The sequence below is a fragment of the Protobothrops mucrosquamatus genome, unplaced genomic scaffold (genome assembly GCF_001527695.2).
Source record: "Protobothrops mucrosquamatus isolate PMUCROS unplaced genomic scaffold, P.Mucros_1.0 scaffold_70, whole genome shotgun sequence".
Lineage (NCBI taxonomy): Eukaryota > Metazoa > Chordata > Lepidosauria > Squamata > Viperidae > Protobothrops > Protobothrops mucrosquamatus.
In genome coordinates, this window is record NW_015386146.1 from 116,010 (window position 1) to 141,004 (window position 24,995).

General features: G+C 42.5%; 1 protein-coding gene across 1 annotated transcript in view; it reads left to right on the forward strand.

Annotated features, from left to right (window-relative positions):
- The first annotated feature begins 23,864 nt into the window (after window positions 1–23,864).
- ATXN7L1 (ataxin 7 like 1) overlaps window positions 23,865–24,995 on the forward strand; it is a 14,652-nt gene continuing 13,521 nt past the window's right edge. Inside the window, exon 1 of the mRNA XM_015813671.1 lies at window positions 23,865–24,085. Within this exon, the coding sequence (XP_015669157.1) occupies window positions 23,880–24,085 (206 nt within the window). The 5' untranslated portion in view covers window positions 23,865–23,879. The remainder of the gene's footprint in view (window positions 24,086–24,995) is intronic.

A 24,995-nucleotide genomic window follows, 5' to 3' on the forward strand; every position in this document is an offset into this window, starting at 1 on the left:
AGTTTTTCTACGAACTTCTTAAGAAATTGAAAGAAGGGAACAAACAAATCTGATTTCCGAGGAGTAGAAATACAGGTGTTAATTCCTGAGGTTTAAAATTTGCACGGGGTTCCGGAATGTGATTTTTAAAGCTACGCTTGAGCAATAAAGCTAGGATCAACCCAAATTACTTCTGTGAATTTCTATGAATGTCTTACGTCCAAAATCAGACCAGCTGCCATTTCAAAATTAAAACCAATTTTGACATTTCTACAAACATGTTAGAAACTCAGTCAGTCTTTTCGGCCCAAGAAAGAAAATGGAGATCCTCATGAAACATTCCACGTATATGTAGTCCTTGACCTACAAACGTTTGTTTAGTGACTGTTTGAAGTTACAACGGCACTGGAAAAAATGACACAGCTGTTTTCCCACTTAGGATTTGTTGCAGCAACGTGATCAAAATTTCGACACTTGGAAACTGACTCGTACTTATGACGGTTGCGGCGTCCTGGGGTCACGTAATCACAGTTTGCAACCTTATTACAAGCAAAGCCAATGGGGAAGCTAGATTGACTTAACAACCTAGTTACTACCTTAACAACTGCAGTGATTCACTTAGCAACGATGTCAAGAAAGGTTGCAAAGTGGGGCAAAACCCACTTAACAAATGTCTCACCTAGCAACATAAATTTTGGGGCTCAATTGTCGTTGCGAGTCGAGGTCTATTGTGGTTAACTAGATGCTGTCCTGTAAAACATAAGCATACTTCTTGGCAGTAAGATGGAAAAGCCGACTGATGAAAGTTATGGGCTGTACACCGCTGAATATGATAAAGAAGGGACTAGCCCAGGGGTGGGCAACCTTGGCTCTTTTATGACTCGTGGACTTCAACTCCCAGAATTCCTGAGCCAGCCTGGCTCAGCTTGGAAAGCTCTCCCTTTCCCCTCAGCATGGCTGGCTCAGGAATTCTGGGAGCTGAAGTCCACGAGTCATAAAAGAGCCAAGGTTGCCTACCTCTGGCCTAGGCCTAGGCCGCTTTGTGACTCGTGGACTTCAACTCCCAGAATTCCTGAGCCAGCATGGCTCAGTTTGCAAACCTCTCCCTTTCCCCTCAGCGTGGCTGGCTCAGGAATTCTGGGAGTTGAAGTCCACGAGTCATAAAAGAGCCAAGGTTGCCCAGCCCTGGATTAGACAGCCAGCTCTTAAGAATGGTTTCATTGATTTTTTTGCACATTGCGAAATATTAAACTAGATTGCCTGTGTGGCATCTTCCGGTTCCACAATTCTATGATTCCGTGGTTTCTGGAAATGGCTGCAGCCTGTTTACCATCAGCAGTCGTATGCTTCTGCATTTGAAATACGGAATAATAAAGTTAGAAGGGACCGTGGAGGTCTTCTAGTCCAGAGGTCCCCAACCTTTGGGGCACCAGGGACCCGGTTACGTGGAGAGAGGTTTTTCCGTGGACTGGAGAGTGTGTGGTTTTGTGTGCTAACTACATCCTATGGATGGGGCTTTGCTTATTTGTGTGGCCCGGTTGCTGGCATGCCGCGGCCCGGTACCAGTCCATGGACCGGGGGTTGGGGACCCCTGTTCTAGTACAACCCCCTGGTCAAGCAGGAGAAACCCTAAACCAGTGATGGCGAACCTTTTAGAGACCGAGTGCCCAAACTGCAACCCAAAGCCCACTTATGTATCATCGGGTGCCGGGTGGGTGTGGCCCATTGGGTGGGCATGGCTTCGGTAGTAACGGCAGACTGGGCGGGACTAAAAAGTTCAATCAATCAATTCCAACTTTGCGAGATCTTTTTTTCCCACCAGAAGTTGAAATTGATTGATTGATTGAACCTTTTTTTTTTTGCACATGGCGGCGGAGGCCTAAAGCGAAAAGGTTTTATAAAACCCAGCTAAAGGCCTAGGACTGAGGCGATGGCGCACGTGCCCACAGAGAGGGCTCTGAGTGCCACCTGTGGCACCCGTGCCACGGGTTCGCCACCATGGTCCTATACCATTTCAGATAAGTGGCTGCACCCACAATTGTCCTCACCGTTAGGAAATTTCTCCTCAGTTCTAGGTTGCTTCTCTCCTTGGTTAGTTCCCATTCATTGCTTCTTGTCTTGCCTTCTGGTGCTTTGGAGAATGGCTTGACTCCCTCTTCTTTGGGGCAGCCCCTGAGGTACTGGAAGACTGCTATCATGTCCCCCCTGGTCCTTCTCTTCATTAGACTAGAGACATACCCAATTCCAGCAACCATTCCTTATATGTTTTAGCCTCCAGTCCCCTGATCATCTTTGTTGCTCTTCTCTGTACTATCATGTCAGCGTGCATGGGGAAGAATGACATGAGTTGCATATCCTCGGCTTTGGATTGTACGGCCAGGAAAGGAGAGAGGCTTAGAACATGCAGTTGCCATCACTTTAAACCTACTTCCAAACTCAGTGACACATTGGAGAATTATGCAACTTGGAGCACAGCTTGACCTGACCCACGGTTTCTTTTCCGTGTTTCTGTTGGGTTAGAAAACATAAGAAAGAACAGCCCTTTGGCTGTGTGAGTTGGACCTCGGCGATCTTACCTCACGTGGTGGAGAAGATTTGGAAAGTTGTGGAGACCTTACTTAGTGGGTTAGAAAACATAACAAAGAGGGCCCTTTTCCTGTGTGAGTTGGACTCTTGCAATCTTCTCTCATGAGGGTGAGAGGATTTTGGAACAACTTGGTTGTTTTCTTGCAGGCGTTTCTTGTAACGTCTGCAAGAAAGCCACCAGGCTCAGACAGCCCCAAGGACCCCACAGTTCAACCTTCAGCTACTCTCTTCTCTTCCGTTGGCTTTTGGAAAGTTGAAATGCAATATATCTACCATTTCTATTCTTGTCGTCCCTTATTCCTGGATTGGAAAGCATAAAGTGAAAATTTAGGGGGGTGGGTGAGGTCAGTTGTCTCATAACTATCTTTACTCAAGGGCAAAAGAAGACCTTGATTAAAATGTGTTAGTAGATTTACTCAGGATATATTCCTGATTGGGTAGCTGTCATATTTTTCCTCTGGTCACGAGTGATGCTCAGCGCTTGGATTGCCTCTTTGTGGGGGCTCATCTGGAAGACTTGTTCTGCCTTTTTTCCCCCCCCGCACTACTTAATACTGAAGGCTTTTTCCCTGTTTCATCCGGAGCCGAGCGTCGTGAGAGATGATCCTTAGAAAAAAAGAATTTCTGCTTACTTCTTGAAATAAATATTGAAATTAGATGGAAGAGAAAGACGAGAGCACGGTGATAGCAAGCAATGACGGTGCATTTTGACTCAGATGTTTCTCCGCAACATACAGATTATGATGTTGGAATAATCTGACACTGCAATGACCCAAATTTGATACAAGTAGTCCTCGATTTACAGCAGTTCATTTAGTGACTGTTTGAAGTTACAACGGCACTGAAGGACGTGACATGACTGTTTTTCACACGGCCTCCCCGTGGTCACGTGATTAAAATTCAGACGCTTGGCAACTGACATGTACTTACGACGGTCGCAGTATCCTGGGGTCAGGTGATTCCTTTTTGCGACCTTCTGACAAGCAGAGTCAATAATAATAATAATAATAATAATAATAATAATAATAATAATAATATGATGATGATGATGATGATGATGATGATGATGATGATGATGATGATGATAAAGATAAAGATAAAGATAAAGATAAAATTAAACTGCTCTGGGACTTCAGAATTCAAACAGACAAGCACCTGCAACATAACACCCGGGACTTAACAATTGTCGATAAGAAAGACAAAAAAGTCTGGATAGTGGACGTGGCAGTGCCTGGAGACAGCAGAACAGACGAGAAAGAACTGGAGAAGATAACAAAATACAAAGACCTACAAATAGAAATAGAAAGACTGTGGCAAAGGCAAGCAAGGGTAGTACCAATAGTAATAGGCGCCTTGGGTGCAATCCCAAAACAACTGGAGCACCACTTGAACACCATCATCGGCATTGACAAAGTCGCCATTAGTCAATTGCAAAAGGCAGCCTTACTAGGAACTGCTTCCATCCTGCAACGATATCTGTAATAACATCAAACATCCACATCTGCCTATCCCAGGTCCTTGCTAAGGACTCGATAGGTAGACAAAAATGTCAAATCCAGTCTGAACATCTGGGTGACTGTGCGATGATCAATAAATATAATAATAATAATAATAATAATAATAATAATAATAATAAAGTTGGAAGGGAAGCCAGAGTCACTTAACAACCCTATTACTAACTTAGCAAACTGCAGTGATTCACTGAACAACTGTGGCAGGAAAGATTGTAAAATGGGGCACAATTCACTTAACAAATGTCTCGCTTAGCAACAGAAATTTTGGGCTCAATTGTGGTCGTAGGTCGAGGACCACCTATCCTTCATTCCCAGTTTACATTAAAAAAAAAGTAAAGCATTAATGTAGAAACGGTTGGGTGCTTCTGTGCTGGTCGGGAGCACCACAGTTGCAATTTTATGCAAGCAGTCCTCAACTTAAGACCACAATTCAGCCCATTTTTGTGATAAAGTGAAACATTTGTTAAAGGTTTTTTTGGCCCCATTTGATGACCTTTCTTTCCCCCGTTGTTAAGTGAATCGCTGCAGGTGTTAAGTTAATGACAATGTTGTTAAGGGAATTTCGTTTCCCCATTGACTTTGCTTGTCCGGAGGTCACCGTCATAAATACGAGTCAGTTGCCAAGCGTGGGAATTTTGATCACGTGACCCTGGGGATGCTGCATCGGTTGTAAGTGTGAAAATCCGTCACAAGTCACATTTTTCAGTGCCGTTGTAACTTTGAACGGTCACTAAACGAACTGTTGTAAGTTGAGGACTGCCTATAAATACATACCTATCATAAATTCAGAAGGACTTACTTCTAAATCAGGGGTCTTCAAACTTGGCCCTTTCATGACTTGTGGACTTCAACTCCCAGAATTCCTCAGCCAGGCACGCCTGGCTGAGGAATTCTGGGAGTTGAAGTCCACAAGTCATAAAAGGGCCAGGTTTGAAGACCCCTGTTCAAAATAAAGCATGCACAGACATTTATTGCAATCATCTCTATCTTTTTGGTGCATTTTTTTTTTTAAAAAACCAAATACAATATTTTAGCTTTTTGAAAAGGAAGTATCTTTTTTTGTAAGGACGACTTCTAATGTTTGTATATATGTATTTCTTAACTTTCCTACAGATATGCACTTATTTGGCCATTATCCAGCTCATGATGATTTCTATCTAATAGTGTGCAATACCTGCAATCAGGTTATCAAGCCACAGGTTTTCCAGTCCCACTGCGGTAAGTGACACATTTTGTTCCTGGATTATGGCTCGGTTGACGTCCGTTTCATTTGCGTCCCTTGGTTGGAATTCTGAATAGAGCGGGGGAGGAGAATACGTGGAATTGCTTGTGACTATTTCGGGGGTGGTGGTGTGGCAGAAGATGACCCTCTGTGTATTTCAAACTAGCCCAAGAAACTTTGCTGCTGGAGGTAAGATAATTTACATTCTCATGATCCTTGTTCGCTCATCACTCCAGCGGGGAGAGGAATATGTTAAGACCGGTATGGAAACCCAAGGAATAGAGTAGAGTAGAGTAGAGTAGAGTAGAGTAGAGTAGAGTAGAGTAGAGTAGAGTAGAGTAGAGTAGAGTAGAAAATATGGAATGGAATGGAATAGAATAGAAAATATAGAATAGAAAATTAGAATAGAATAGAATAAAATAGAATAAAATAGAATAAAATAGAATAAAATAGAAAATATGGAATGGAAGAGAATAGAATAGGATAGGATAGGATAGGATAGGATTTAGAATAGGATAGGATAGGATAGGATTTAGAATAGAATAGAACAGAACAGAACAGAACAGAATAGAATAGAAATAAAGGAACAGAATAGAATAGAGTAGATAGAGTAGAGTAGAGTTGAAAAAATGGAATGGAATAGAATAGAAAATTAGAATAGAATGGAATAGAAAATATGGAATGGAATGGAATAGAATAGGATAGGATAGGATAGGATTTAGAATAGAATAGAGTAGAGTAGAGTAGAAAATATGGAATGGAATGGAATAGAATAGAAAATATAGAATAGAAAATTAGAATAGAATAGAATAGAAAATATGGAATGGAATGGAATGGAATGGAATGGAATGGAATGGAATGGAATGGAATAGAATAGAATAGAATAGAATAGAATAGAATAGAATAATAGAATAATCTTTATTGTCATTGTGTAACTCAAATTAAGTGCTGTCCGCAGTCCACACTACACACATCAAAACCACAAATAAGAACATACATTATATACTCACATCCTTCACATTCTAGTCACCATTGTGCTGCCCCTAATATCGCACTTCAAAGTTGCACTATGCAGTGGTATTTAATATGGTTACAGCTCTGGGATAAAACCTATTTTTCAGCCTATTTGTCTTTGTTGTTATTCTCCTGTACCGTCTGCCAGATGGTAATAGTTCAAAAAAAGAATGTCCGGGATGAGATGAGTCTTTAAGAATATTTTGAGCTTTCCTAGGACAATGGGAACTGTACAGTTCGTCCCTGATGTGGGGAGAGGAGATGGCATCTAATAATCCTCTGGGCCAGGGGTCCCCAACCTGTGGTCCACGGCCCACTATCGGGCCATGACCTGCTGGCCACCAGGCCGCAGAACAGGCTGGCCAGTAGGCGCACGTGCGCGCGCGCACTTGCCCCCACTCATGGCAGTTGTTTGTTCAGCGACCGTTACAACAGCACTGGAACTAGTGACGTACGACTGGTTTTCACACTGCTGTGGCAGCATTCACACGGGTCACATGATCAAAATGGAGATAGTCGGCCACTAGCATTTAGGGAGGGAAGCTGGGATCAAAAACAGATAGCGGAGCGAGGCGACGATCACCGAAAAGATCTCCGGGAACAAAGAGGGAAATGCAGGTCGTCCTCGACTTAACGAGCACAGCCGAGTCCAAAATTTCCAGTGCAAGGCCGTTGTTAAGTGAGCTGTGCCCCATTTTAGGACCTTTCTCGCCACAGTCGTTAAGGGAATCCCTGCCCTCATTCAGTGACTCATTCGATCGTTAAGCAAATCTGACTTTCTCCTGTTGACTTTGCTTGGCTGGAAAAGAGACAAATGGTGATCACGTGACTTCGGGACGCTGCAGCCGTCCTAAGTACATGCCAGTTGCCAAGCGTCTGGAGTTTTGGTCACATGACCCTGGAGATGCGGCAAAGGTACAGGCAATCCTCGGCTTACAACCGTTCATTTAGTGACCGTTTGAAGTGACAACGGTACTGCAAAAAGGGACTTACGACCGCTTTTCGCCCTTACGACCATCCCCCGCGATCACGTGATCCAAATTCAGACGCTGGGCAACTGGTTTCATATCTATGACGGTTGCAGCGGCCCGGGGTCACGGGATCACCTCCTGCAACCGAAGTCAGTGGGGGAAGCCAGAGTCACTTAACAACCCGTGTTACTAACTTAACGACTGCAGCGATCTGCTTAACAACGGTGGCCAAGGTAAGTCGTAAAAGGGGGCAAAACCTCACTTAGCGGCGTCTTGCTTGGCAAGGGAAATTTTGGGCTCGGTTGCGCCGGTAAGTCGAGGACTTCCTGTACTTCCGCTGTAGAAGGAAGGAGAGTGAAGATTGCCTTTGTGTCTGAGAGACACTTGAAGAACTTATCTCCTTTTTCTATAATAAAAAAAAGCTATTTTCTGCTTCCCAGCAGCCTTCAGAGCCAGAATGAAACTTCACCTGGTTTGATGCCATCTTTGAGATCAGAGTTATCGTGGCTTGAGATCTGCGGAGCCCAACATAACTCTGATGAGCCAGTAAGACAAGCCAACATTCGTCAGCCCTTGCTGCCGCTAATTAACCTAGGAACAATTTCCTGTGGGCTGCAATCACACTCAAAATAATCAGTGTTGATTCCTTGGGTCCGGGATGCCCGTTCCTCGCGTTGCTGTCTTTAATGGCCTGGATTAATTTCTCGTAATGTCGACGCCACATGGAACGGGACACGTCTGCCTGTCTGTCTGTCAGAATTGGCCTCAAATGCAGACCATAATGGGACTGCTGATTTACAAAGAGGTGGTTTCAGCGAGTTCCCCCAAACAAGAGGTCTAAAGTTTGGGGGACATAATAATAATAATAATAATAATAATAATGGTAAAGTTGGAAGGGACCTTGGAGGTCATCTAGTCCAACATGCTCAGGTATCTTCATACCTTTGACCTTGGCACATACAGACTATATAGACTTTTCAGGACTGTGGGAATCGGCTGTCTCCGTATCCTCACAATCCGCTCCCTTTTAGTTCTGCGGACTTTATTTGAAGCCATATTATATAGCAGTGGTTCTCAACCTGTGGGTCGGGACCCCATTTGGGGTCGATTGACCATTTCACGGGGGTCGCCAAGCAAGGCTGTCCGCCATTTTTTTCCCCTTTTCTGGCGGGTGCCTTACCTCCCTTGGGCTGGGCCAGCTGGTGGTCGGCCTGCTCCGTCTCTGCCGCTTGCCAGCTACGCCTCGGCCAGCACAGGGGGCGGAACCACGCATGTGCGGCGCTCCCGGGCAGGGAAAGTCCTCGACTTACGACCGGTTGGGTAGTCCTCGACTTACAACCGGTTTAGTCCTCGACTTATGACCGGTTTAGTCCTCGACTTACGACCGGTTGGGGTCGCGGCATTAAAAAGGTTGAGAACCACTGTTATATAGGATCAGGCGCAAAGTTATTTTGGGCCATTTCTGGTGAGTGAGTGAGAGAATATACACTTGGAAGGAAATCTTGTCGATCGTTAACCATCAAAACGGCCTTGAGTCCTTCTTTTTCAATTTATATTTAGACAGCTTGACTGTTTCGTTGTGTCAGTGCAACATAATTTATTTGAATATTAAAGATTGTACTGTTAGGTTTACATTTCTTTCTTTCTTTTTAATCCATTGCATGCATTTTCTTTTTCTTTTCTTTTTTGTAACGGACACGTAGTCGCACGACGTACCGTACCTTACCGCATTTGAAATATCTTCCATAATCTCCAGGTCTGTGTTGGAGCTGTAACTACACCCTGTTTTTATTTTATTTTTTTTTAACTGCAAAACGTTTTATTTTTTTTAAAAAAAAATACGCTGGGGAAAGAATTTTGTAATTCCGAAGTAGGCTCGACAGCTTAAATACGTGGGCGCTATTTGTGTTTTGGTTTTCTCTCTGTCCAGTTATGAATCAGCTCACCATACATAACTCCTTGTTTTTATTACGGTGTTTTCTGAGGAATGGCTAATGAATATTGCTGCTTAATGGTTTTTAATTAGGCTAGTACTGTATGGCTAAATCAAAGAGGAATAGGAAAGGATTGCAGTCGAATGCTTAATATACAGTTTTATTTGTCTTAGGATCCTTGTTGTAAAAAAAAGGCTTAGTCACTGCATTATTATAGCCATAAGAAAGATTTGAATAACTGGGTTTTTTTTGTTTTTTAAGGAAGTGATTGCAGGACAGCAGAAGGTATATATATATATTTGAGGTTTCTTGGTATTTAAAATACATTTATCTTTTCTAATGTTCTCAGCTGTGGATAGTAATAATAACAATAACAGTACGAATACAAATAGATCTTGACAAACAGAAACTATTGATTGTGCTGAAATAGTTTTCAAGAAAAAAACTAGCAAAGGGCACTAAACACTCAGGTTACTTTAGTTTAGTTTTAGGTGCCATGATGCAGGTGAAAAAGGTGTGGGGAATTGTAGCTTTGCTTGATAATACCAATTACCAATTTACTAATCAATTGAATATTATTGATACCCGTTGCAGAACATGAAAGGCTGTGCTTAGGCTTTAAAAACAGTTTATCTTCTTTGCGATTCCTACGCTGGAAACAGTGAATGGCGTTCTCACTGCGGGTGTTGGTTTGACTCCAGATAAATATTATATACTAGCTGTACCCAGCCACGCGTTGCTGTGGCTCAGTCTGGTAAAAGCGTGTGTTGCTTTTACGTCCAACAGATGGCGCTGTTTTTTTAAAAAAAGCATGTTCTTACCTGTCACAGGTGTGACATTTATATAATAGTAGGTATATAAAAACGCGCGCGTATTCGAATGCAACGTTGTGTCAAAATTTCAAAGCAGTCGGTGAAGAACTTTCGGAGATTTAAGATTTTGAACAAATGAACATTTACATTTTTATTTATATAGAAGATGGCAGAATAGGTAGAATATCCTTTCTTCATCCATTCTTCCCTCCAAACAGCCTCAGGAAAGAACTGGAGGCCATTGCTGAAAAGGACGGGCTACCTAGCCAGGGACGGAGGAGGGTAAAATGGTATCCATGGAAATCAACCCCAGATGAATGCGTTGCTTAAATTGAATTCATACTTTTCAGAGAAGCGGGGTAAAAGTGGGCTGCACGGAAGAGTCACGTGGTGGGTGCTGTCGAAATTTGATAAATGAAATAAAATTAAATCAATGAATAAAATTAAAAGCCAGCGCTGTTTTAAATGGAAAGCTGTTTGATCTCAGCACGCAGCGTTCTGCGATTAGCGGGATGTCAAAGCCGTGCGCTGTAAACGGAAGCGTTTTATTACAGTTCAGGTGTGCTTTTGTTGTTGTTAGTTGCGAAGTCATGTCCGACCCATCGCGACCCCATGGACCACGTTCCTCCAGGCCTTCCTGTCCTCTACCATCTTCTGGAGTCCATTGAAGCTCACGCCTCCTGCTTCAGGGACTCCATCCAGCCCCCTCATTCTCTGTCGTCCCCTTCTTCTCTTGCCCTCAATCTTTCCCAGCATTAGGCTCTTCTCCAGTGAGTCCTTCCTTCTCATTAGATGGCCAAAGTACTTGAGTTTCAACTTCAGGATCTGGCCTTCTAAAGAGCAGTCGGGGTTGATCTCCTCTAGGACTGACCAGTTTGATCGCCTTGCAGTCCAGGGGACTCGCAGGAGTCTTCTCCAGCACGAGAGTTCAAAGGCCTCCATTCTTTGGCGCTCGGCCTTTGTTATGGTCCAACTTTCACAGCCATACATTGCAACTGGGAAAACCATGGCCTTGACTATACAAACTTTTCAGGTGTGCTTACATCGAGTCAAATCAAAGTTTGAGTCCCGTCAACCTTGGTTGACTCTGAGGTTAGCACTAATAATGTTGCCTAGCTGGGTATTGAGATGCCTGCATGAAAACAACCCAGCTCAGAGCATTAAAGGCGCCACCAGTTTAATCCTGAGTTAGAGATATTTATTCTCTTCTTCTGTAGATCTGGAGAAGCACTGTTTTGGTTTAATTTTAGGGGGCTTAATAACAGTGTACCCCAGGAGGGTCCACGTGTGTGTATGTGTGTGTGTGTGTGTGTGTGTATGTGTGTTAAACAGTCAAGATGGTTGGCATGAAATTACAGGTACTCCTCGACTTTACAAACATTCATTTAGCAACCATTCAAAGTTACAAGGGTTAGGGTTAGGGACTCGTGGCTGGTTTTCACACTTACATTGCAGCACCTGTGTGGTCATTTGAGCAGAGTGTTGAGTGCTTAGGCAACCGATGTGTATTTACAATGGTTAACAGAATAGCAGAGTTGGAAGTGACCTTGGAGGTCTTCTAGTCCAACCCCCTGCTCAAGCGGGGCACCCGATACCATTTCAGACATGTGGCTGTCCAGTCTCTTCTTAAAAACGTCCAGTATTGGAGCATTCATCACTTCTGGAGGCAGGTTGTTCCACTGGTTAATTGTTCTAACCGTCAGGAAGTTTCTCCTTAGTTCTAGGTTGCTTCTCTCCTTGATCAGTTTGTATCCGTTGTTTCTTGTCCTGCCTTCAGGTGCTTTGGAGAATAGCTTGACTCCCTCTTCTTTGGGGCAGCCCCTGAGATATTGGAACACGGCTGTCATGTCATCCCTGGTCCTACTTTTCATTAAATTAGACCTACCCAATTCCTCTTCTGGTGCTTTGGAGAATAGCTTGACTCCCTCTTCTTTGGGGCAGCCCCTGAGATACTGGAAGACTGCTATCATGTCCCCCCTCGTCCTTCTCTTCATTAAACTAGACATACCCAATTCCAGCAACCCTTATTTATATGTTTTAGCCTCCAGTCCCCTAATCATCTTTGTTGCTCTTCTCTGCACTCTTTCCAGAGTCTCAACCTCTTTTTCATATCTCGGCGACCAAAACTGGATTCAGTATGCCAAGGGGGGCCTTACCGATTGGCCTTACATGCTTGCGGTGTCCCAGGATCGTGGGATGGCCCTCCCGTGTTCCCAGCTGGCTTCCGACGAGCAAAAGCCAACGGGGGAATCCTGATTCACTCAACGGTCGCCTAGCCCAAAAGGTCATAAAACGGGGAGCAACTCGCTTTAAGAACTGTCTTGCTTAGCAACGGCAAGCTCCACAGTGGCCGTGCGTTGAGGACAACCTCTACTCCCTTATCTAATACATGAAAGTCCCTTCTGGGGACTGAACATCTTGCAGTGCCTCAAGCAGCCCACGCTTCGTCTCGGGTACGGTCCTCTGTTGCCCTGACAACAATGCCGAGGTTTAAGAGGAAGAATCCGCTGCTTGTCCTGGAAGTTACCTCTTTTTAGAAAAGCAAGCAGATTTGCTTGTGTCTCTGCTTGGGGGAAGGCGGCACGAGCCCTTAGTATCTGAAAAGGATGCTCCCGTTCTACTTGCCTTGCTATCAGCGTCCCCAACAGCAACACATTCGTCTAGAAAACGCTTGCTAAAATATTCACGAGGGATATAAGCGCTCAGCTCTCTCTTTTTTTTTTAGAAATTTTTATTGAGTTTTATAGGGGTTAAGACCGGGATAAGGAATTAAGATTCAGGGTGGGGTGGCCAAAAAATTTCAGGGACTGGTCTAGGCAGTCTCCAGGATTTCATTTTTTCATTTCATTTTATTAAATTTATACCCCGCCCTTCTCCTGGAGGACTCAGGGCGGCTTACAGCCAGTTTAAAACAATGATACAAAACAATACAAAATTTAAAAATGATTAAAAATAAATATTCAAATTTGGCCGCTTCTACTAAAAATTTGATTAAAACCAATTTAAAATCCACTAAAATTCCCTAGGCCAGACCTGCTTGTTGAAAAAGCCATGTCTTTAGGGCGCGGCGGAAGGAGNAAAGATGATAACCAACACCTTGAAGCGCACCCGGAAGGCCACCGGCAACCAGTGCAGCTCGCGCAGCAGCGGTGTTACATGGGAGCGACGAGTCCCTCCCAACACCGCCCACGCGGCCGCGTTCTGGACCAGTTGAAGCCTCCGGGTGCTCCTCAAGGGGAGCCCCATGTAGAGAGCATTACAATAGTCCAGGCGGGAGCTAACGAGGGCATGAGTGACTGTGCGCAGGGCGTCCCGGTCCAGAAAAGGCCGCAACTGGTGGATCAGGCCCATCTTCTCTACACGGATATTCTAAAAAATAATTTATTCTGAAACAGGAATGCCGAAACGAGGAATAAGTTATTTGCCTTTCCAGAGCAGTGAGACTCTTTTTTTTTTTTTAATGAAAATTTTAAAAAAGTTTTACAATATAATTCCCCCCCTCCCCAAGACCCACCCTTCCACTCCCCCCTCCCTCCCCCCCACTTCCCAGAGCCCATCACAGGGTTAACAATACAATAATCATACTTTATCTAACATCAATCAACTATTAAAATAACAAATCTATAACATCCTTTAATCTCTCTTTTAAACAAATATGCTAGTATTAAACACAATAATTATAACGTCATATTAATAATTAGAAATAGAAATAAGTAAACTATTATAACATATAAACAACATTAACTAAGATTCACTCAAAAACCAAATGAAACTTTTTCGTCCCATATTTACTCTCAATATAATTTATCCATCTTCTCCAAACCGAAATACATCTTTCTTGTGAATAGTCCTTCACATAAGCGGAGATCTTGGCCATTTCTGCTAAATTTGAGACTTTAAGTGTCCATTCTTCTATAGTGGGCAAATGTCATTTTCCAACATTGAGCTACTAATAGTCTTGCAGCCGTTATCGGGGAGACTCTTAATAACGTGATGGTGGGTGACTGAATTAGTGGCAAGACAACATCCATGTTTCCTACAGTGTGAATAGTTGACTTTTTAAATTGGGCCACTTTTCACAACTTTCAAGAATTTTAGGCTGCTCACCTGCTAAGTTATATCCAGCAGGGGGAGACGCTATATTAAGAATGGTCCTTCCTGATTTTCTTTTTTATTGGACTTGAAGGTTTCTTCTGAAATGAAGTATTAATAACAAAAGGCTTTCTTCCTGAAGGGCGTAATTCTCACAATCCCACTTGGGAGCTTGTCCGACAGATTAATCAAGAATTTTCCTAATAAGTGTCACAATGCAGGAAACAAATCTGAAGTCGCATAAATTGCCCTCCGCCGTTTACAAATGCAATTTAAAGAGTAATAAAGAGCAAACAGATCAAGTAACGGCTGAGGAATTTCAGATTTTTTAAATCTCTATTCAGAATAAAGATGAGTGCGCACGCATGCATATTAACACACTCGTATATGTTTGTGTTCATATGTGCCTTATTTCCATCTCTCTACTTGAAATAAATCATTTTTAGAAAACAGATTTATTTTTTAGAAAACAGAAGGGTTTCTCTCCGTTAAGATTTCTTTTTCTCAACGAAGGTCAGACTCTACAAGTCAACCCCCAGCTACATATATTCTCTTCTATTGATAATATTTTTCTTCCTGCCTGCAGTGACATAGATGGGCCAGTGTTTTTTACATCGCTGAAGATTAAAAGCAGTCCTCGACTTACGTTTCATTTAGTGACCGTTCAAAGCTTCAACGGCACTGAAAAAAGTGACTTACGAGATTTTTCACACTTACGACCATTGCAGCCTCTCCCAAGGTCACCTGGTCAAAAGTCAGACACTTGGCCACAGGCTCATATTTATGATGGTCGCATCGTCCCGGGGTCACGTGATCCTCTCTTGTGACTTTCTGACAAGCAAAGTCAACGGGGGAAGCCAGATTCATGTAACCACCGTATTGCTAACATAACAGCTATGGTGATTCTCTTAACAGCTGCGGGAAGAAAGGTCGTAAAACGGAATAAAATTCATGCAACTAATGTCTTGCTAAGGAATAGAAATTTTGGGCTCAATTGAGGTTGTAAGTTGAGGACTACCTGTAGTAAATGGTAGTACTTACCAGAGATTGGCTGATCTTAAAAAATAAAGCTCAGAAAGGCTGGACTTGATTATCGTAAGGATGGGAGACCACCAGGAAATGCCCATCTCTATAGGAGATTTTATTTATTCATTAAATGGGAGGATACAGAAATTCTCTGCCTTTGGTGGGTGTCGTGGAATCAACTGCTCTACCCCAGAAGAAGGGTTTTATTTGAGCCCCAAGTTTTATGTCTAGTGTGAGAAATTGTGTCCATAGTCCACATTCCTTGTTTAGCGAATACACAGGTAGTCCTTGATTTATGACCACAATTAGGACAAGGATTTCCATTGCTAACCAAGACAGTTGTTAAGGGAGTCATTAATATAAGACCGTTATGCATTTTTATGCAGCGTATGGGATAGAACAGGGGTGGGCAACCTTGGCTCTTTTATGACTCGTGGACTTCAACTCCCAGAATTCCTGAGCCAGCCATGCTGAGGGAAAAGGGAGAGGTGTCCAAGCTGAGCCATGCTGGCTCAGGAATTCTGGGAGTTGAAGTCCACGAGTCATAAAAGAGCCAAGGTTGCCTACCCCTGGGATAGAAGGTATTCAGGAATAGAGGTAGTTCTCGACTTAACGACCGTTCATTTAGTGACGCTTTGACAACGGCGCCAAAAAAAGGTGACTTATGACCGTTTTTCACCTTTAACGATCATTGCAGCGTCCCCCACGGTCACGTGATCAAAATTCAGAGGCTCGGCAACTGGCATGTACTTCGATGGTTGCAGTGTCCCGGAGTCACGTGATCCCCTTTTGTGACCTTCAGTGGGGGAGCTGGATTCACTGAACAACTGTGTGACTAACTTAACAGTGGCAGTGATTCACTTAACAATGCTGAGCCAGAAAAGTTGTAAAATGGCAAAACCCACTTAACAACGGTCTCGCTTAACAGCAGAAAAGCGGGGCTCAATTGCGGTCAAAAAGGGATTGTTTTCCTTGAATCTCCATGAGCAGAATTAGTTAAGCCAGGGGTAGGCAACCTTGGCTCTTTTATGACTCGTGGACTTCAACTCCCAGAATTCCTGAGCCAGCCACGCTGAGGGGAAAGGGAGAGGTTTCCAAGCTGAGCCATGCTGGCTCAGGAATTCTGGGAGTTGAAGTCCACAAGTCTTAAAGCTGCCAAGGTTGACGACCCCTGATGTAGGCCAGGGGTGGGGAACCTTGGCCCTTTTATGAGTTGTGGACTTCAACTCCCAGAATTCCTCAGCCAGCCAGGCTGAGGGGAAAGGGAGAGGTTTCCAAGCTGAGCCATGCTGGCTGAGGAATTCTGGGAGTTGAAGTCCACGAGTCATAAAAGAGTCAAGGTTGACTACCCCTGAGTTAAGCTGACACTCCAAAAGGACGTTTCCAAAATACAGGCAGTCGTCAACTTACAACGGTTCATTTAGTGACCGTTCAAAGATACAACGAAAAAACCCCCAATCACGACTGTTTTTCACATTTACGACCATATCCCTCTGGTCACGTGATCAAAATCCAGACGCTTGGCAACTGACGCATATTTAGGGCGATCATTGCAGCGTCCCCCCCCCACGGTCAGGTGATCAAAATTCAGAGGCTCGGCAACTGACATGTACTTACGACGGTTGCAGCGTCCGGGGGTCATGTGATCCCCTTTTGCGACCTTCTGACACGCCAAGTCAATGCGGGAAGCCAGATTCACTTAACAACCCTTAATAACTGCAGGCATTCCCTTAACAACTGTGGCAAGCAAATCTCACTTAAAACGTTTCACTTAGCAACGCTAATTTGGGGCTCAATTGCCGTAAGTTGAGGACTGCCTGCAACAGCAATATTTTTTTTTTTAAAAAAGCATTCTGTTGGCAGTATCGTCCCCTTCAGCCATCTTATCAAGGGAATCCTCTCATTCTACTACTCTTCTACTCTAGAAGTAGATCCGGTGAATTTCCCAAAAGCAAAAAAAAACGTCCCTTAAATCATCGTGGTCGTCCTGTGTTGGAGCTGACAGGGTGTGTAACCGGGGTGTTTTTGCTTTTGTGTAGTCAGAGCAGTCGGTGCCTCAAGCGCAAACCTGCTGCTGTTGCTGCCTGACTTCCAGCCTTTTGCGGAGTAATTGTGTTGTTGCTGTCATTCTCGGACAGGGACCCTAACATGAGTCATTTTTGTGTTCTCTCCGTTGGAGTGTTGTTTACGGTCGTCCTCGAACTGAGTTAACTTGGCAGGCCGAGCTTCCATGTAAGTTGTTTCCGTTTACTTTTCCATCTAGCGCGATAATGTTCTGCGTGATTTCTCTCCCCCTGAGCAGAAATTAAGAACTTTTTAGTCCTTATATTTCGGAAGCTTTAATAATCTCGTGGGGTTGCAAAAAAAAAAACAAAAAAAACCACAGGAAAATAATGTCAGCTTGTCAGGGAGTTTGCGAGTCTCACAAACGGCTTTTCTGCTGGAAAAGATCCGTGTTTGTAAGGCTGGCCGTTGGTTCCCTTTGGCAGCTTACACCAAGGAGCACAACCCAGCAGTTTACACCAAGGAGCACAATTTGAACTCCGTTGCCATTTTTCTTGTCTATAACCGTTGTTTGACACAGTTGTAAGGTGACACTCTTTGTTGAAATCCTGGAAATATTTGTCCCGACTTGCAAACTTTACAAGTGCTCGTTTTGATTTGTTTCTTTCTTTAAACTTCACAGTGATGTTGTTAGTAGATGTTCTGGTTTCACTTAAAATCTGAGTTAGCAGGGTACAGAGTGTGCTGCAGTTGTCACTGAGAAAGTGAAAGTACTTAAAAATGTTTACCACCCGTTGGCTGTGTAGCAAACTGCCTTTAACTATACGTTCCCCAGGTACTTCAATTTCTCTTCTCGGTTTACAATTTTTTGGTTTTTTTTTTTAAAAAAAAAAATCTTTAACGACATGCCCGGTTTTTGCTTTTGCTGTTGAGCATTTTAAACCGGGTATCCGACTCGTATCCGTTACCACGAATAGTAACTCTACATGATTTTGTGACAGGTTTTAAAAAAAAAGGAAGGCTTGCATAGCTAGAATATTTCACAGCCTCTGCAAAAGACAAAATTGAGGACTTCTGCAGTTAATAAAAAAAATTTGAGGAGAAGCAAACCGGTCAGTCCGAGGAAATTTATTCTAGTAAGTACAATATCCTTAAAAACTCTTGAGGCCAAGATTCTGCCCTGTTTGTAGTGCGTAGTGTTAAATGTTTTAAGTCACGTAGTTGAGAAGGCCTCACTCAGCTGCGTTGTGTTGTTCGGTGCAAAGGTTGCTGTTTTCAGAAGGGGTCTCTTTTTTTTTTCCCTTTTTTTTTCCTTTTACAGAAACAGCATATTTTGTAACCGTTTGCAGTGTTTTTCTCCTGCTGTAATGCAATTTTTTAAAAAAAACCTCAACAACAGAAAAGCATTTCCAGAGCACGTATCCTGCAAATTGAAATTGTGTACTATAGGCCACGACACTCCTGTATTATAAATAGATTGGGCTCTCTGGGAGCATCACTTGAAGGAAAAATAAAATTCTGTCCTTGTGTTTGCTAAGAACAGGGGAAAAGGTAACTAGAGATAGAGATGATTTTTTCCCCCCCTATTTTGTCATGTTGCATTTAATGTTCCTCCAGTGGAACGGATAATCGGGGCTGATTTAGCTGTACTTAACCTGACGGGAGGTGAAGAATTGTAGCAGAACAATATCTCAGGGGCTGCCCCAAAGAAGAGAGGGTCAAGCTATTCTCCAAAGCACCAGAAGGCTGGACTAGAAGCAATGGATGAATACTAATCAAGGAGAGAAGCAACCTGGAATTAAGGAGAAATTTCCTGACAGTTAGAACAATTAATCAGTGGAAGGGCTTGCCTTCAGAAGTTGTGGGTGCTCCATCACTGGAGGTTTTCAAGAAGAAACTGGACATCTATTTGTCTGAAAAAGTATAGGGTTTCCTGCTTGAGCAGGGGGTTGGACTAGATGATCTCCAAGGTCCGCTCCATCTCTATTCTATTCTATTCTATTCTATTCTATTCTATTCTATTCTATTCTCTCCATTTCATATTCTATTCTCTTCTGTTCTGTTCTATTCTCTCCATTTCATATTCTGTTCTATTCTATTCTATTCTATTCTATTCTATTCTATTCTATTCTATTCTATTCTATCCATTTCATATTCTATTCTCTTCTGTTCTGTTCTATTCTCTCCATTTCATATTCTATTCTATTCTATTCTATTCTATTCTATTCTATCCATTTCATATTCTATTCTCTTCTGTTCTGTTATGTTCTATTTTCTCCATTTCATAATTCTATTCTATTCTATTCTATTCTATTCTATTCTATTCTATTCTATCCATTTCATATTCTGTTCTGTTCTGTTCTGTTCTATTCTCTCCATTTCATATTCTATTCTATTCTATTCTATTCTATTCTATTCTATTCATATTCTGTTCTGTTCTGTTCTGTTATATTCTCTCCATTTCATATTCTATTCTGTTCTGTTCTATTCTCTCCATTTCATATTCTATTCTACTCTATTCTATTCTATTTCTACTCTACTCATGGACATAGGCCTTCAGTCTTATGTTTCTTAAATTCATTCAGCTTTATATGGGCAGAACAGGGAAAATGTGGCTTTATGATGGCCTATTCCTTTATGTAATGGAAACCCAGGATGTAAAAAAACCTGCTAGAAATGGAGATGGGGACCTCCTTCCATTCAGCTTAGTGTTAATTTTGCCACTGCTCCCAACTCTTAAAGAAGGACTATTTTAACCTGTATATCTAAATTTTGGTGTGCAGATTATGCATTTTATGAATAGTTGGATGCTCTACTGGGGCAAAATACACTGCCGCATCTCCAAAAGCTATATTTTATTTATTTTCTTATCAGTGTTACATTTTACACTTTCAAATACTAATTCAGAATTTGGCAGCTATCCAGAAGAAGTTTATTTTATTGCTTGATGTTTTTTGTAACTGTCGTCTTAAGGCCTGAAATTTATAGCCTTGTTATCGTGAAATAACAATCTTGCAATCTTTTTTCCAGTCAGTCCATTTTGTGTACGTGGTAAAATAATTAAACGTTGAAAAGCAAAGATTAATAGTAATTTGACGTTTTGAGATGTATCTTGGTTGTTTCTTTCAGGTTAAATTTCCAGTGCAGTATATTTTAGATGCTTATATCTGATTCATAAAAATTCAGTACAGATACAGGTGGTCCTCAACTTACGACCACAATTGAACTCAAAATGTCCGTCGTTAAGCAAGACAGTTGTTAAGTGAGTTTTGTCCCATTTTGCAATTCAGTTGTTAGTAGCATAGTTGTTAAGTGATTCTGGCTTCCCCTTTGATTTTGCTTGTCAGAAACTTTGACCCCAGGACACTGTGACCGTCATAAATATGAGTCAGTTGCCAAGCGTCTGAATTTTGATCACGTGACCATGGGGATGCTGCAATGGTCATAAGTGTGAAAAACGGTCATAGGCCGCGTTCTTCAGTGCCCTTGTAACTTGAAATAGTCCATCAATGAATTGTTATAAGTCGAGGAATACCTGTAGATACTAAGTTATGAACAGCTTTTATTAGCAGAAAGGAAAAAAGCATTAGTTGACAATAATCTAAGTTAATCAGATCAGGATTTTAGCATTAAATGAGGAGCATCTATTTAAAATAAAACAATAAATATAAAATATTTGTTGCTTCAAATGTGTTTCTTCTTCCATTCACCATTTATGAATTCGTACTTGAGTGGGTTTAGTTTGTTTAAACCCAACATTTGGGGTTCTTTCTAATTAACATTTACAGTGCTTCGTTATTTTTTTCTTCTTCTTGTCTTCACTGAAGTATTTAGCAAGAACCGAAGAATTTTTGGCAGTTTATGTTGTGTGTGTTTTCAAACTATTCACCAATAGTTCATGCAAGTCAAGTTACACAATGTGCTGATGTATAATTAGCCCAGGCTACTTAACATTGGTGAATGTTAACTCATAAATGTTGGGAAATGGTGTAACTTGCCTGTGAAGGTTAAAATTACTTAAGACTTTCTTTCACCTGGTTGCATTTCCTGTAGTAAATCATGACTCTCCATAACAGAATTATTGTAACTAGATTGCAGCAGCAGAGCAAATCATAAGATTGATTTGGAACGTTTTTGATCGTGGCACATTCTTGGGATATCCTAACCCTGATTTTAAAAAATGGGATTAAATGCTTGGGACTATTTAAAAGGTTTTAACTGATTGATGAACGAGCTACTTCGCTTCAGTACTTGATGCTTCTCATGCATAGGAACAGGATAAAATTAAAACATAGATTGCACCATACACATATATAATTTAACTAGCTGTACCCAGCCACGCGTTGCTGTGGCTCAGTCTGGTAAAAGCGTGTGTTGCTTTTACGTCCAATAGATGGCGCTGTTTTTCAAAAAAAACCCATGTTTTTACCTGTCAGAGGTGTGACATCTATATAATATAGGTATATAAAAACGCGCGCGTATTCGAATGCAACGTTATGTGAAAATTTCAAAGCAATCGGTGAAGAACTTTCGGAGATTTAAAGATTTTGAATAAACGAACATTTACATTTTTATTTATATAGATGGTGGCCATTTTACAGTAATTCTCACTTTTACTTTCTGAAGTATTGCCTCATGAGAAGCATTGCTCTTTTGCATGGGAAATAAAAATGACTCTGTTTGAATGAAGATGGCTAATTTATTTATATTTATAGAAAGCTTATACATACAGCATAATACAGCGAGGGATGTAGAATGAAAAGACACGGTACACTTTTGTACGTCCTGAAGACTGGATGAGAGAGAGTTTGGGGTAGTGTTTAAGGCATCAGACTTGTTGTTGTTAGTTGTGAAGTCGTGTCCGACCCATCGCGACCCCATGGACCACGTTCCTCCAGGCCTTCCTGTCCTCTACCATTTTCTGGAGTCCATTGAAGCTCACGCCTCCTGCTTCAGTGACTCCATCCGGCCCCATCATTCTCTGTCGTCCCCTTCTTCTCTTGCCCTCCATCTTTCCCAGCATCAGGCTCTTCTCCAGTGAGTCCTTCCTTCTCATTAGGTGGCCAAAGTATTTGAGTTTCAACTTCAGGATCTGGTCTTCTAAAGAGCAGTCGGGGTTGATCTCCTCCAGGACTGACCGGTGGGATCGTCTTGCAGTCCAGGGGACTCGCAGGAGTCTTCTCCAGCACCAGAGTTCAAAGGCCTCCATTCTTTGGTGCTCAGCCTTTCTTATGGTCCAACCTTCACAGCCATCCATTGCAACTGGGAAAACCATGGCCTTGACTATACGCACTTTTGTTGGCAGGGTGACGTCTCTGTTTTTTAGTATGCTGTCTAGATTTGCCATGGCTTTCCTCCCCAGGAGCATCAGAGTAGAAACTCTGAAATCTATTCCTGCCTTGACCACGAAGTCAATTAGATGACCTTAGGCTAGTCACTCTGACTCAGCCCTAGGAAGAAGGCAACAGCAAACCACTTCTGAAAAATCTTGCCAAGAAAACCACAGGGACTTACCCAGACGGTATCCAAGAATTGGACACAACTGAATGGAAGAGGGTGGAGGGGGAAACTGGATAATTTTGTTTTCTGGTTTTATCCATGAGTTTGGATCTGTAAGCAAGGACACTATTACAATTGTCCATTTAGGTAGTATAGGAAAGTGCAATCTGAAAGTAATACTATTCCGCTATTTGTTGCCTCTAAGGGCTGGTATCTCAAGTTATATTAACATTATACTGTATATCTACTTGGCAGGATGTACAATGCTTTCACCTTACCATTTTTTTTTTATGTGGGCCCTTTGGTGCTCTCTGAACTTGGTTATTTTTTGGCAGACGTTTCATTACCCAGTTAGGTGACATCATCAGTGCTAGAAGAGTGTGGGGTGTGCTCTCCTTTGAGCACCCCACTCCCTTCTAACACTGATGATGTTACCTAGTTGGGTGATAAAACATTTGCAAAAAAAAAAAAAACCCAAGCTCAGACAGCACCAGGCACCCCACAGTTCTTCCTTCCTTCCTTCCTTCCTTCCTTCCTTCCTTCCTTCCTTCCTTCCTTCCTTCCTTCCTTCCTTCCTTCCTTCCTTCCTTCCCACTTCTTTCTAGCACTGATGATGTTACCTAGTTGGGTGATGAAAGGTCTGCAAAAAAAACCCTCCAAGCTCAGACAGCACCAAGCACCCCACAGCTCTTCCTTCCTTCCTTCCTTCCTTCCTTCCTTCCTTCCTTCCTTCCTTCCTTCCTTCCTTCCTTCCTTCCTTCCTTCCTTCCTTCCCACTTCTTTCTAGCACTGATGATGTTACCTAGTTGGGTGATGAAAGGTCTGCAAAAAAACCCCTCCAAGCTCAGACAGCACCAGGCACCCCATAGCTCTTCCTTCCTTCCTTCCTTCCTTCCTTCCTTCCTTCCTTCCTTCCTTCCTTCCTTCCTTCCTTCCTTCCTTCCTTCCTTCCTTCCTTCCTTCCTTCCTTCCTTCCCACTTCTTTCTAGCACTGATGATGTTACCTAGTTGGGTGATGAAACGTCTGCAAAAAAACCTCCAAGCTCAGACAGCACCAAGCACCCCACAGTTCAACCCTGAACTTCGATGATTCTCTTCTGTCAATTTTTTATGTGTTTGCATTCCTCGTCTTCCCTCATTGCTTTTATTTTTATCCATTTATGTGTATATATATATATATGTGTCTGTATATATATATTCCCATTGCAGAACGAAGACACGGTTCAATGTGTAAATCTTCCTCATCTCCAGCATCTCCACCCTGCAATTCCAGGGCATGCCTAATACAGATGAAACCGAAATCCTGCATCGGTGGCCATAACTCAGTAAACAGCAACTCAAAGCCATTCAAGACGCCCAAAGACAATCTAATTACCTCCAGTAGCAAGCAGCACATGCTCTTCTCTTCAAAAGTCTCAAGAGATAAGCCGTGGTAAGTTGCTATTCTTGCAGACTCTTAAGTAACTTACGACTTTTTTTGCGCCACAGTTGTTTTCACTGCAATGACGTAAATAACGCAGTCTTGAGTATGAAAAATTTAACATGACCCCCAAGACGCTAACATGAGGTTTTGCTTCAGTTTTGATTTATTTTAAGAAAAGGGAGATGTTTCATAATTCGGCTTCCTGTAATAATACTAGACCAGGGGTGGGGAACCTTGGCTCTTTTATGACTCGTGGACTTCAACTCCCAGAATCCCTGAGGCAGCCACGCTGAGGGGAAAGGGAGAGGTTTCCAAGCTGAGCCATGCTGGCTTAGGAATTCTGGGAGTTGAAGTCCACCAGTCTTAAAGTTGCCAAGGTTGAGGACCCCTGATATAGGGCAGGGGTGGGCAACCTTGGCTCTTTTATGACTCGTGGACTTCAACTCCCAGAATTCCTGAGCCAGCCACGCTGAGGGGAAAGGGAGAGGTTTCCAAGCTGAGCCATGCTGGCTCAGGAATTCTGGGAGTTGAAGTCCACAAGTCATAAAAGGGCCAAGTTTGAAGACCCCTGCTTGTGGACTTCAACTCCCAGAATTCCTCAGCCAGTGTGCCTGGCTGAGGAATTCTGGGAGTTGAAGTCCACAAGTCATAAAAGGCCCAAGTTTGAAGACCCCTGCTATAAACGAATGGCTGTAATTTGAGGACTGGATGAAACAAACCAATTTGAAGAAGGAAATGCAGTGAATCTCCCCAAAAAGAAACGAATGTACAATCTCTCTTCTTCATTTTGCCTGCTTTTTACAATGTGCTACAAGGATAAAATGCTTTATTCGGACTTACGCATCTTACTGTACATGCTGACCGCTGAAAGTGTGACTAAGTTCCCTTCGCTCCCACATTCACATAATGTCCTGAGTTT